At 37.6% G+C, this 13,080-nt stretch overlaps 1 protein-coding gene across 1 annotated transcript in view; it reads left to right on the forward strand.

Moving 5' to 3' along the window:
- The first annotated feature begins 274 nt into the window (after positions 1–274).
- The window catches only part of kdm4b (lysine (K)-specific demethylase 4B), a 31,413-nt gene continuing 18,607 nt past the window's right edge, over positions 275–13,080 (forward strand). The window contains exons 1-7 of the mRNA XM_087783485.1: positions 275–393; positions 2,819–3,259; positions 3,784–3,959; positions 5,274–5,388; positions 5,739–5,932; positions 9,606–9,655; positions 12,852–12,955. Coding sequence (XP_087639611.1) covers positions 2,840–3,259; positions 3,784–3,959; positions 5,274–5,388; positions 5,739–5,932; positions 9,606–9,655; positions 12,852–12,955 — 1,059 coding nt within the window. The 5' untranslated portion in view covers positions 275–393; positions 2,819–2,839. The remainder of the gene's footprint in view (positions 394–2,818; positions 3,260–3,783; positions 3,960–5,273; positions 5,389–5,738; positions 5,933–9,605; positions 9,656–12,851; positions 12,956–13,080) is intronic.

Genomic DNA, 13,080 nt, shown 5'->3' on the forward strand with positions numbered 1-13,080 from the left:
TCAATTTAACGAAGGATCACATGCAGGTTTTAAAAAACCAAAAAACATTAAAGGAATAGTTTTTTATTTCCTTACGACGTCGTCCAAGACTATCTTGACGGAGTGTACGTGAGTGCGGGTCAGTAGAGCAGCACCGGATATAGCTGATGGTAACTCAATCCTAATTCGCCGAAAATGCTGTCAATCTACGGGTTGGCGAATCACGTCTACAGTGCAAGATTCACCGGGCCAATCACGGCACCGTTTCACCACAACGTGGGCGTGGTCAGTTGTAGCCTGGACCCAGCTAGGCGCTGCTGTGCTAGTAGAAAAATCGATCTTGGAAAATTCTTCACCAAGTTGAGACAAAACCAGCGGATAAAACGGATATTTCGTGATAAACAGCCGCAGGAGGTAATGTCGTTTCCCATTCACCGCATTTCACCCGATCTAAAAGCTCGTTTTTGGGCTCGAATTCGCGACGTCTGTCGTCGAGGTGTTTTGTTTTTTCTGCATGCAGATATGGACGTAGCGCGAACGAGCTAGCGGCGGCTAACGCTAGCTAACGTATCCCAAAGAAGAGTCGAGAAAAGCGATATTATCCCATTTAGATTCCGTGCAAAAGACACCATTATTCGACTTGTTTCTGCAGGTAAACAATGTTGTAAAAGCTTCGGCTATCGCTCTGCTTCCGTCAACATGTTAGCATCACGACTGCTGTCATTTCTTCGAGGGAATTTAAAGACCTCACGATGATATGTTGTCATTGTACAGGTTCTTTAACGTGACCTGCAGCTTCACTTTTTGCTTTATAGAAAGGGTTAAACATGCTTTTTTTTTTTAAAAACATGCATCTAAGGGGACAGATGGTTCACTAGCCGATTTAGTTTCGGTTTAGAGTAGCATGTATTTGTACGTGTAGGCCCCTTTTTGTTGTGATCATGGCAGCCCGGAGGTCAAGTGTGTCTGTTCTTACTTTGTTTGTATTCTTGTGAGTTGTTCTCAACTAGTTTGTAGTCACGCACGTTAATGTCCTTTATTGAGTCAAATTTTAACGTGAATTAATCGGTGACTAAAGGATGAGTGTAAGAATAAACAAGCATATAGGTTAGTTTAGGAAGAACTTTATTGAAATAGTTTATTTCTTCCAATTAGCCACAGCATATACAGCAATTTTTCATAAAAATGATTTAAAAATAAAATAAAGAACAATGAGAAATAAAGAGAAAGAACAAGATGATACAATCTAAGTCTAAAGTGAAAGAGAAAGAACATAGATCAAAGACAAATGATACAAAGACTAACATAGAACAGAACATCATGATACTTTTACTCCACTCCTGCCCCCGAACTCAGAATTTCAGATCAAATTTAAGAATTTAAGATTAAATAAAAAAAATGAAATATGCTATGCTGGACGGGTATATTCACAAAAAAAACAAACTAAAAGCCAAATAACCCATGCTTACCCAAGTATTTATATGAAACGGTTGAAAAAAAAGATCAACAAAATTACTCTTTAAATGATATAAAAGCATAAAATGCAACATCTTAAGACGTTTTTATTTGTTCAGGCTTTTCCTTGATTTTCTGGAACTCCTGTTGTGTTATCAGTTTTATATTGACCTTTAAAGTATATACTTTATTGAATATTGTTTTGTTTGTTTAAGTGCTTTGTGACCCTGGTCTGGAAAAGCGCTAAACAAATAAAAATTACTTACTATTTCAATAAACGATGTGTAAAATGTGTTTAAAACTTATCTTACAGCATTTTAAAACGGAATAAAAAATGTATTATTTGTTCTATATTGTGTAGGGGAAATTCATCATGGATGTGGTGAACACTGGTCATCATGTATCTGCATTTCTGAATGCTTGCACTTCTCTTTTTCAAAGTTCTGTGGAAGTTGAAACATGTAGGTGTGGTTGAAGAGCTGTACTATGTATATGGCTGAGAATTGATCGTAAATTTTCAACACGGGGTAACTGATACTGATATTGTTTCCTGGATGATCCTTTTTTTGATACCAATTCTTTGGTAAATTTCAACTCCAAGCAGTTTTCTCACTGAAAATAATAAATAACACATTATTTCCAGTGCAAAAGAATGCTTCCTAACAAGTAAAATAATCTTATGTTTACTGACTTTGTCATTTATCAGTTTTTCCTCTGAAAGATCCTCACATTATCACGTTTTGATCATGGTACTGCAGAAGATATATAATCAGCTAGACTAAAAGTTTGATGAAAAAGTAAAAAAAAACCACCAATCCTATGCATTTTGATTTAACTTTTGTGTTTAATGTATTAATTACGTAAAATTAGTTACAGTCTTTAGCATATTTCATTTGTTTATTTAATCTTAAATTCTTAAATTTTAATCTTAAATTCTGAGTTCGGGGGCAGGAGTGGAGTAAAAGTATAATGATGTTCTGTTCTATGTTAGTCTTTGTATCTTTTGTCTTTGTTATTTTTCTGTGATCTATGTTCTTTATCTTTATCTTTAGACTTAGATTGTATCATCTGTTATTTCGCTTTATTTCTCTTTGCTCTTGTTCATATTTTATTTTTATTTTTTTTTATGAAAAATTGCTGTTTTTGCTGTGGCTAATTGGAAAAAAACAAATTCCCGAAGGAGGGAAATCCTCCCTTCCCTGAGGGATCAATAAAGTTCTACCTACCTACCTACCTATATACCTAAATGTTTAATTGTTTGTAAATTTTTGTTACACCAACATGTTACAATACATACAGCAACAAAATAATCTGAACATTGTTTTAAATCCTTGTCAACTGAGTTTTGATTGATTATATAATACATGTCTTATTTTCTTTTCAGGTTAACCTGCAACTCTTCCCGATGGCCTCCGTCATGTCCCTTGACACGGCCCTAGCTTCTCACCCCGACCCCGATTCGTTGCCCTATCAAGCTGAAGAGGCAAACCCCGGGCCGTCGTCCAACGAAAACAGATTTTCAGACCAGCTTTCTACCCCAGAGCCACCAGTACCTGTTCCCCCACCTACAGCTCTGACATCTGAACACGATGATGTACCAGCTGTCGCCCTGGCTCCACCGACGGACCCGAATATGACCGCTGGCAATGTTCCATGTTGTGATCTACCCCCTATACCCATGATCCCCCCTGTTCCGCCTGCTGCTGCTAAGAACCCCAGCTGCAAGATCATGACTTTTCGGCCCACCATGGAAGAGTTTAAGGACTTTGCCAAGTACGTTGTGTACATGGAGAGTGAGGGAGCTCACCGTGCTGGTCTGGCAAAGGTGAGGACTTCACTATTCAATTATCTTGTAACTGCAAGCTTTTCTGAATGTATTTTCTTACAATATAGTTATAAAAACAATCACATTAAAGGTTCGAGAAGACATTTTAGTCTGCAAATATTTATGAATGTATGTTTAAAAAATGACATTTAAACTATGTATCTGTATATTCTATATATATACTGTATACAGCACACTTGGAAAAACTAGATTGATGACATTGAATGGAACTCCTGTGTTGTTCTCAGTTTTATCTTGACATTTAAAGTATATCTTTTAGTGAGTATTGTTTTGATTGTTTGAGTGCTTTGTGACCCTGGTTTGGAAAAGTGCTATATAAATACAAATTACTTACTTACTTACATCACTAAACAGGTTTGTAGAATCAAAAACAGAAACTTCTATTGCCTGTATTGTAGGCAAAACATAGTAAGTAAGTAAGTAATAGGATTGTTTGTGGTGACAATACAGAATAAAAGACGTTATGTTCCTTTTATTGATGCCATGTTTGTTTTCTCCACTAGGTTATCCCACCAGAGGGCTGGAAGCCCCGAAAGTGTTACGAGTCGATTGATGACATGGTCATCCCAGCTCCCATCATGCAGGTGGTCACTGGCCAGTCCGGGCTTTTCACTCAATACAACATTCAGAAAAAGTCCATGACGGTGAACGAGTACCGCAAACTGGCCAACAGCAAAAAGTAAGTCCTTTACCGAAACCCATGTTTGACCTTCAGAGTCATTTTTCTCGACAGTGGTGTTAAACGAAACACACTTTATTTTGTGGTAAGGCTGAAAAGCAAAACCAATCACAGAAGCAGTTACTTGGTTTCATAAAAGAGTAAAAGAAGCTATAAAAAAAAACACAGAAACATGAAAGCACACATTTAGACAGTCACAACATGATGAAAACATGCACTGCTCAGCAGAGAATGCGACGCAGCTATGATATCAGTGCATCAATCCAACCCCACTGCCCTGAAGGAAGAAGATAGTGTCTTACATCAGCACATCAACACAAAACATGAGCTACATCATGGAACAGATGAAATGAGTTTTAAAGTTGTTATCTGTCTCAACCGACGAGCTGAGGGTCAGTGTTTGGCGCTAGCATTTAGCCTCCCTATAAAGTCTGCCCTCTTTTTTCTCTTTGTGCAATTGTTCCTTTTGCCTTCTGTCTATGTTGTTGTCTTTTATCTCCATGCGGATCCACATGAGGCCCATGTTCTCATGCTATTTGCTGCCAGCACAAACATTTACAAGCCTACAAGTTCATTGACTTCTTCTTTAGAAACGATCGACTAATTGTTCCTAAAGTTTAGATAAAAAAAAAATGTCAATCGAGCAAAACAAATATTTTAAACATGCTTTTTTTTTTTAAACATGCATCTAAGGGGACAGATGGTTCACTAGCCGATTTAGTTTCGGTTTAGAGTAGCATGTATTTGTACGTGTAGGCCCCTTTTTGTTGTGATCATGGCAGCCCGGAGGTCAAGTGTGTCTGTTCTTACTTTGTTTGTATTCTTGTGAGTTGTTCTCAACTAGTTTATAGTCACGCACGTTAATGTCCTTTATTGAGTCAAATTTTAACGTGAATTAATCGGTGACTAAAGGATGATTGTAAGAATAAACAAGCATATAGGTTAGTTTAGGTAGAACTTTATTGAAATTGAAATAGTTTATTTCTTCCAATTAGCCACAGCATATACAGCAATTTTTCATAAAAATGATTTAAAAATAAAATAAAGAACAATGAGAAATAAAGAGAAAGAACAAGATGATACAATCTAAGTCTAAAGTGAAAGAGAAAGAACATAGATCAAAGACAAATGATACAAAGACTAACATAGAACAGAACATCATGATACTTTTACTCCACTCCTGCCCCCGAACTCAGAATTTAAGATCAAATATTTGTTTTTTTAAGCTCCAATGCTGCCTTTGGAAGATCTATGAAGCCGGTATCAAATACCAACAGGTTGTTTGCTCTGTAACCGGTTGTGCACTGTTTGCAGGTATGGCACCCCCCGCCACAAGGACTTTGATGATCTGGAGAGGAAGTACTGGAAAAACCTGACATTTGTGTCTCCAATTTATGGTGCTGATGTCAGTGGATCCATTTATGATGAGGTGGGTCATTTGATCTTTGAGTGCTGGGGGTCTTGAACCGAAGCACTGAGGGGAGGAGGTGATAAAAACAAACACATAACCATGGTCCAAAACTAGAAAGTAAAGTTTTGATTGATACTTTTTTATCATTCATCTATTTAATCCTATTTTTATTCCGCTCATCTAGATTATTTTCAATATACCTGGCAGGAGCTAAGTTGATCCTGAGGTAAAATCTTTGTGTCGTTTAAAACTGCACACGTTTCTGGGACCACAGCATCATCTAGTGGTTAAAATGACAACTGCACATCTCTTAAATCCCTTTTAGGAATCTTTTAATACAACAAATTCTTCTCTACGATCTTATGCAGGATGTCCATGAGTGGAACGTCGGCCGCCTGAACACGCTCCTGGATATGGTGGAGCAGGAGTGCGGCATCGTCATCGAGGGGGTCAACACTCCGTACCTCTACTTCGGCATGTGGAAGACGACGTTTGCTTGGCACACGGAGGACATGGACCTCTACAGTATTAACTATCTTCATTTTGGACAGTCAAAATCCTGGTGAGTCCCTTTTTATAACGCTGTGTGTAGATGTAAATATATCGGATGGAAAACACTGAAGATCTCTGAAAGCAGGGCCTGGAAATGTATATTCAACTTCCTTAATATTGGAAAGTTTAAATAATATTTTCTCTATATTATTTGAGAATTGGATTTTGATAAATCAGTCAAGAACAGATTTTATCGTTTTACACGCCAAACATAGGAATGATCATAAAACAACTTCTGACTGGACCAAGGCAGGTGATGAACCCTAGAAAGTGAAAAAATAGGCCTCAGATTGTATGCGTTATAAATTTACTGAATGGAATATGTATATATGTTATTTTTAAAAATAAACTGAACTGAATAATGACAAGCAAGTGCAATACAATTTGTCTCATAAATCTATCTACTCTGATTTAATGTGCAGAAAAGATCACTAAAGGTGATCAAAACTATAATTATTACCCTTTTTACCAATAAATACATATCTAACATCTTAATTGAATACAATAAAATTGATCAAGTAATAAGTGGCAGGAGACAAATATTGGTAAGAGATCCAGCAAGACCCTCTTTCAGTGGCAATAAGAGGTTCCAAACCATTACAGTTACATTATTCTGACACTGGGGGGAGACAAATACGTCATCTGTATTGACTCTTTTACATTTAAATTTGAAAAAATCCAGTTTATTTTTCCTCGAATTTAAACTGTCATTAAAGGGAAAACAGTCATTTAGAATAACTGCCAAAAACGCACCCATGCTTGCAAATTCCCCATGAAGTCAAAAGTAATTCCACATGTGCAGCTGAGCTGAAGTGGCGTTAAATGTCAGAACACAAGGAAAGACTTGTGTGGTCTTTGATAATTGTGCACACAGCAGTTATGTCAATAAATAACCCAGAACAACAAATGTTGACATCACTAGTGTTAATGTCTGAACATTTCCGAATGGTTTTCGTCTGATGTTTCGCGTGTCGGTGACTGTCAATCCCAGATCTAAACCACACAGGACAAGTGTAGCAGAAAAAGAAAGACAGAAAAAGAGATATGACTTTAAACTGCTTTCCCTCTTCAAAAACAGCAACGTGGCTTTGATCTCATGTCAATTCTGACTTCCTCCATCTTCGTCACGCTCACGGTCCGACGAATCCTCCGTTGCTTTTTCGCCCAAGGCTCACTCAGCTGTCCGACCTTCACTTTTAACTGCTGAAATGAACCCACTTTTGAGTTTCTCACTTGTGTATAGAATAATTATAGGCTGTTAAACAGAGCAAGCCCCCATGCATCTCCCTTCACAGTGCAGTCGTTTGTGAAATGAACTTCATTCCCTGTGCAACTGTGCTCTTCATCAAAGTCATATGCCACCGCAGGTACTTCTACTGACACACGCTGGAAAACGTATAAAATATTCACGGTCTGTCACTTGATTTGTCAATTTGTCATCGTCTCTTTCTTTGGTTATATTGCTGAAACCTTCTAAGCCATCCCAGAGCCTCATCATACTCCTCTTGCTCTGCTATTATTTGAAAGAGTGACCTCTGAGAGCGGGTAGACGGCAGGCAGACGAGTGAATATGGATGTGTTTTGAAGCTTAGCCTGCTTGTTTCGGTCCTGAAATGAACCCTATTATAAATGAATCACTGTCATTCTTCTTCGCTCAAAAGAGTGATTGACAGCTCAATATTTAGGACTCGTTTTACATTTTAAGGAACCAAATGGAACCAGGACAAGCTTTTTTTCTTTAAAAAATTGACGTTATACAAGATTTTCTATTGTGGCCTCATTTTAATAGAGCAGATGAATTAACATTTACCAGCCCAATAAAGTAAACTTAATTTGAGACCAGTATTATTATAACATGGAATATTTACTGTTAGTTTGATATTAGCTATTATATTTTTCATTTATTTAGTTGTTCTTTGTCTTTATATTTAGACTTAGATTGTGTAATTGTGTTCTTTCTCTTTATTTCTCTTGTTCTTATTTTATTTTGATTGATTTATTTTTGATTTTTTATAAAAAAGATTGCTGTATGTATTGGCTATTGGAAAAAAACAATTTCCCGAAGGAGACCTCATGAGGGATCAATAAAGTTTTACCTTACCTTACCTTACCTTATTTACAACGTGTAACCTGTTGGTAAATTTCACCTCAGAATGATCAGCTATCACTGTCGTCTAGCTAAGCCAACAAGCGTTTAATTAAGTTTCATTTAAAAGGAATGAAAAAGCTTAAATCTGAATTACAATCTAGAGGTTTTAAGTTAAGCCTAACTACCAAAGGGAGCAAATGCATCAAATCAAACCTGTATGCTTGAGGCCTTGGGTCCTGCAGAGGTCTGAGTGACGTAATTTGCTGTCGGTGAAGTCTCTGGAAGAAAGCCTTTGAAATATATATATATAAACATAAAATTAGTCAGAAAATAGTCGATACAAAACATGTCATTTGATGTGTGTGTGTTCAGGATGGGAAAAGAAAAACACCAGCAGCTGTTGTGTTGTTTGTCAAGTTGTCATGACACGGTAACTTTCCCTGTCAAGAGAATCGTTCCTCTGTAGATAATGTGCATCTCCCTCCGAGAGGTGTAAAAGTAGAGCCCTCGTTTGATGTGACTTGTTATATTCGTCTCTCTCTCTCTGCCAAAGCTCCCCTAGTGAGAGACGTGGCGTTGCCATGGACACCACGTCCTTTAGGCCCCATGCCAGGAGAAAATGGAGGGAATAATGATGGACTGATTACTTGGCGTCGATAAAAGTTTTATGGGATACCGCCATTAATTTGCTCTGTTTTTATATCTTCAAAGACGTTTCAACAAATCATAGGATTCGGCGGACGCCGACGTGATTTACCACCTCGTGTTTCTTTTTAATAGTTGAGCTGCGTTCACAAATGATGCGTGTTGATTCTTGCTCCGGAGGCAGGGGGTTTTTGTTTTTTATCCTCCACTAAATCACTTTTCATCTTTACTGCGAGTCTTTTTCCCGGGAGAGATAAAAATGGGTACCAAAGACCCTCATTTTGTGAGTCATTGAAATGTATTTGTGCTCTATTCGAGCAGGACGGCATACGTTTACTATTTCATGTTCGCAACCCATGACTTCTTTATTTGGTGTAGATATTTATGGATTTTATTTCAGTGAAGATGTCACCAAAGAGAAGAGATATTTATTAAAATAGTCTTTCTACTCAACTGGAATAATTCCAGTATTGAAGATGGTGAATAATTCCACTTTTAAATTTGTAAGATTTGCCGCAGATATCCTTAAAAATCTTCAGAAAATGGCGTTATTCCAACTGTAGGTGGCAGTATGGCCCCACGACTGAAAGTTTCTCCATGTTCACTTTTCCCCTCTTTTATAATCCTGGCACACTGCTCTTGTATGTCTCCTTAATTGTTCTTGTGCTATGGCATCTATTTAGCTTTGTTTACTCTTAAATATTCAAAGCGGTTAAATCTTTCTTTGCATTAGACGCCAGTGTGTGTTTCAGTCCTGTGGATACAAGAACAAAGCAGGAGCACGAGGCTGCTTCGACTCTTGTGACATTTGTTATTAAACAAGTGGTTAATGACATGAAACATTTCTCTACTAAGGTTGTCATTCAATCCTGCACAGGATATGAATTCAGTCACATGATCATTGTTTTGAGTTAACACTGAATGACATCTGATCTGTTCTTTGTTGCAGGTACTGTATCCCACCTGAACACGGGAAGAGGCTGGAAAGGCTGGCAAAAGGTAAATAAGGTTATTTCCTCAGAATGTTTACTAAAAACTGTTTTTAGGTAGAGACAGAAATATAGTCTAACATAAATCTTAAGTTGTAGTTGGTTGCCATGGTTGAGGGTGATTTGTTTTCTTATGATTTGAGACTCAATTAAACTGTCAAGTCGCCTTCATCATGCCTCAGGATTTGCACCTCTTCTCACCTGAAGGATTCTAATCCAAATACTGCTCTGTTAAAATGTGCTAATTTCAAATCAAGCTTAGTGTGAGCTATTTTTAGTTTTTTGCTGGAGATGATCGCTCGAAGACCGTAGTCTCCTTCATTAGTTTCGAACATTCATGGCTGATTAAAGCATGTTTAGTGACCTTTAGTGTGAACCCTTGTGGTCAACGTCAAGTCTGATGTCTCAATATAGTGTGTCCTCAAACGATTACACAGCGTACTCACACTGTGACTCAAACTGTGTTGTTTAACAATGTGTCTTATAGATATGTTTGTACTTTATTAATCTTTTGGGAGACGCTTCTTCTCAAGAGGGTCAAAGTCAAAAGGAAATTGTTTCATCATTCAGCTTCTTGTCACAATTCTCTGGTTAAATGTGACATCGATAAGCGATTCTTTAATTTCCTTTGTAAGATAATAATGATTCTGTTGCTTTAGACTTTTAAACACTAAAGCAATTGCACTTCGATTCCATACAAAAGCAAGTGACTTTTATCAAGTGCAGTATTGAATTCTGCTTTGATTATCTTATATAATCCCATTTGTCCCAACGGCACCGCAGCCATATATTTTTAATTATCAGCCATTTCCTTGGGGGGACTTCCATTTCCAACAACACATCTAAAGTCACTGTTTGCTGTAAAAGTTCTTATGGGGAACAGCTTTCATCAGCATTTTAAAATATATGTAGTGAGAGCTTCTATGTGGAAAAACAAGTTTCATTAACAGTTAAATGACCCGCAGTGAAGCCATAAGCTCTCTCCTTTAAAGAAGTTACACCTCATTAAAACGGCTTGTTGTGATTAATTGATGATTTAAGATTTGATGTATTAAATAATAAAGTCAACAGAATTTGACTCTATGTCAATAGTTGTTTTGGAAAATAAGGCTTCATGTGGAGTTTTGATGGAAGCAGATAATTTCCCATGCATGTCTTTGCTCAGCAACTTTTGCCATGTTTATATCACTAAATTGTGATATAAAGCTCCATCAAGACTAGGGCTGAACGATATATTGTTAGCGTATCTCTATCCAGATCTGAAAATACAAGATATTATCGCAAATTATCACCGTCACAGTTGTACCCGCCCTTCCAGCCAACCACAAACCTTTGTCATTGGCTGACTTCAGCTGTCTATCAGCGTCAAACACCCCAAAGGGAGGGAAAATAAAAACACAGAAATGTAGTGACAAAAGGAAGCCCTCGTTCATAACATGGAGATATTGTTTCAGAAACGAGGACCTTAACCAGAGCGAGTTGTGCAGGTTGTTCTTTGCAAAAAAATCTCTGTGGAGCAAAGCAACACAACAAACTTGTTTCATCATCTGTAGAAACACCACCGGGCACTACACCGAGAGTTTGTTAATACAGAGGAGAGGATGCAAGTTCTCCGTCTTCGTGGCTGAAGCTCCACACAAGAATGATCGCTGATGCATCAGCAGCGTATGACTTGATGTCTACCAGGCACAGAGACAGAAGCTGTCACATATTGATTATAGTAAAGCATTTTATTTATAAGCATCTGTCAAAACTCTCAAGGTTGTACTTAAAGACATGCTACAAGTGTATAAGTCACAAGCACTTCCTCAGAGAGAACCTTTCAGTACAGGGGCAACATTTTAAGTTTTAAGAAATCCTGTCTAGATCCAGAGATGGTCAACATCCTGGCAAAGAGTCTGGAAAACAAATGTTAAAGACTATTAAACATTTTATTATTAAATATTATTGTTGTGTCACTTCCTACTAGTTATTCTATAACAAAAAATATTTTATTTACTTACTGAGAGTAAGTTAAAATCAGTCAAACAGAACTCTATACATCCACTTATTTTCCAAAATTAAATTGAACGAAAAACATTTTTAGCAAAGTCATGTAGTCATATCAGATCGATCTCGAGATATCTTGCTAGAAATATGAAGATATGAAATTTTGTCCAGATCAAATCAATTAAAACTAGCTTCTTATCCTACATTATATTGACCCACATTATTTGAGAAAGAAAGGATAATCACAGACTCACTACCCAGTTGTCAGTTTGAAAGTGTTCATGATCACATCCACACACAGTCGTGACCTCACACGGGTCCTTGTTTCCCCTCATGGCAGCTGACAAGAACCCTCTGAGCTACCAAAGGTGTCGTTTAAATGGGCAGCAAAGGTTTTATGAAAAGGTGTTACGAGTGACGGAGGATTTCCAACTAAGGTCTAGGACAATAATCATCTGGAAAAATCCTCCCCAAACAGTGGAGTTTCATCTTTTTGCTATTCCAGACATGTGTTTTGGAGTAGCATGGAAGTGTCGGGGTGAGCGCCGGGAGCAAGGATAAAGCAGGAGTAATTTTGTTTTAACCCAAAAGGAAAGAGTGAAGCCTTTAAGATAATATTGCTCCACTGAGAACGCTGCACTTTAATGGGGATTAATACCACAGCTCTGTCTGCACATCATTCACCTTTATCAGCTTCAACAAGCAGGCAGGCGATGAGAGAAACTCACTCCCCTGCTCTTTCCCTTTGTAGGGCTGAACAGGAGCTTAAACAATGCAATGAAATCGAGGGATGAAACGCCTGCCAATTACACTGTCAGTCACATTAAAGTTTAACTGTGCACAGGCTCTGATGGACCCCTACCCTCGGGCAGCGCACGGTATCAGCACTTAAGAGTTGTAGGAAGAGTGATGGGGAAGAAGTACTGTCTGAAGTCGTCTGAAACTCTATGCCTAGAAGCAACGTGGATCTTTGCTTAAGTATAAATTGAGAGCTTTAAAATGTCAAGTAATATTTAGCCCTTAGTTTACCAAAATATGTAGCTCTGACTTGTCAGAGATTTGATGTTCTGTCCACCAATAGATTGAATTAATTGACTGTGTGACTGTGAACTAAACATGAACATAAATGATAAACACATGACAAAGGTTAATAAAATTACAACAAAATGCTGCCTTATGTAAATGGGGGTCTTGATCAAATGACGTTGTCTTTGCAGGTTTTTTCCCGGGCAGCTCTCAGGGATGCGACGCCTTCCTCCGTCATAAGATGACACTTATTTCGCCCTCGATCCTGAAGAAATATGGAATTCCCTTCGACAGGGTGAGCAATCCATGTCTCCTCTTTTTAGCATTTTTTGTGTATTTGTTTATCCATACTTTGCATGCGAGTAGCTACTTATAATGTATTGTTTTAATTCATCATTTAATTTAATTGTTTTAATTCAT

The sequence above is a fragment of the Callionymus lyra genome, chromosome 2 (assembly GCF_982586985.1).
Source record: "Callionymus lyra chromosome 2, fCalLyr1.hap1.1, whole genome shotgun sequence".
Lineage (NCBI taxonomy): Eukaryota > Metazoa > Chordata > Actinopteri > Syngnathiformes > Callionymidae > Callionymus > Callionymus lyra.